The sequence below is a fragment of the Triticum urartu genome, chromosome 6A (assembly GCF_056163025.1).
Source record: "Triticum urartu cultivar PI428250 chromosome 6A, HENAU_Tu73, whole genome shotgun sequence".
Lineage (NCBI taxonomy): Eukaryota > Viridiplantae > Streptophyta > Magnoliopsida > Poales > Poaceae > Triticum > Triticum urartu.
Window position 1 is genome coordinate 21,071,894 of NC_141878.1, and position 1,180 is coordinate 21,073,073.

At 54.0% G+C, this 1,180-nt stretch overlaps 1 protein-coding gene across 1 annotated transcript; it reads left to right on the top strand.

Annotated features, from left to right (window-relative positions):
- Positions 1-363: 363 nt before the first annotated feature.
- Positions 364-947, top strand: LOC147963373 (uncharacterized). The gene is made up of 2 exons (XM_087528124.1): positions 364-528; positions 618-947. The coding sequence occupies exons 1-2, from the start codon at positions 364-366 to the stop codon at positions 945-947; spliced, it is 495 nt and encodes a 164-aa protein (XP_087384250.1).
- Positions 948-1,180: the final 233 nt, after the last annotated feature.

Here is a 1,180-nt window from a genome sequence, read left to right on the forward strand (position 1 = left end):
AGCAGAAGCAGTTGGTGGGGGGGGGGGACATTTTCGCCCGCACTTTCCCCACCAACCACCTCTCCTCCCCCCTCGCGCCGCCGCCGGCCCGCCACCCAAGATTCCGGCAAAAGCAGCCAGCAGGAGCACGCCGAAAGGCCGCCACATGCACGAGGCCTCCCCTCCCTCCCCCTGCGACGGCGGGCCGCCGGATTTGCGGATCTGTGGCACTTCATCGCGGGCCGCCGGATTGGCTTTTCCGGCCGCCGGAGGCTGCGCCAAGCGATGGAGTGGTCGGGGAGCCTCTCCCGCAGCCCCGGCAAGGGCGCATCGCCGCATGCAGGTACGGGTTCGTCCGCCCGCCGTCGCCGACGGTTTGCGGGCATGGATTCGCCCGGCCGTCCGCCGGGCTCGGCGCTCGGGCAACGTCTCTGTGGCTTGCCGATGCCGCTCATACAGTGCGATGACTGCACGCGGACCGTGCTGCGGCTAACTTCGGGCACGCTGAAGCACCCCGGATGGGTGTTCTTCAAATGCGAAAACAATGGGGTACGTGCACTTGCGGTAGCTCATTTGATTGCTCATTCGTTAGTACAATTGCGGTAGCTCATTTCGAACTTGCTCATTCTTTTGTGTAGGGCGATGGATGCTCATTTTGGTTTTGGGAAGGCCAATACATTGATTTATTGATAGAAAGAAACTTAATAGATGTTGGTGCACTCCTTAGTACAATCGAAGGCAATGATGGGGCTGCATGTGCAACTAAAGGGAAAGCAACGTCTACTTCTTTTGAACCAAAGATAAAGAAAGAAGTATGCAAAATCAAGAATCCACATATCAACAATGAATGCGTTGAGAAGATACTAATCCAACTTGTGGGAGCAGTTATGAAAGTTGGAAATCTTCTGAAATGCATACGTGTCGTTCTTGTTTTCTTTGGTCTTACTATTCTAGCAAAGATTTGGTGATGTCTTTTGTATCCAATGTTGTTGAAAAATCAAAAAAACTGCATTATGCTAGATCAAATTAAGGTGCAAATTTAAGTTTTGCGGGCCGGGAGGAGCTGCGCCAGATCAGACGCCGCAAAGCCGCCCGTAAAAAAGTATATTCCGGAAATATCCTTTTTTACGGGTCAATTATGCGGAGTCTGCAACTGCGGCCGTCCGCGCCGGGCCGGGAGGATATGGGGTCTGCTAGAGTT

Coding starts and splice junctions, on each gene's coding strand:
- LOC147963373 (XM_087528124.1), top strand. CDS start 364: ATGGATTCGCCCGGCCGTCCGCCGGGCTCGGCGCTCGGGCAACGTCTC. Junction 529..617: donor TCAAATGCGAAAACAATGGG/GTACGTGCACTT, acceptor TCTTTTGTGTAG/GGCGATGGATGCTCATTTTG.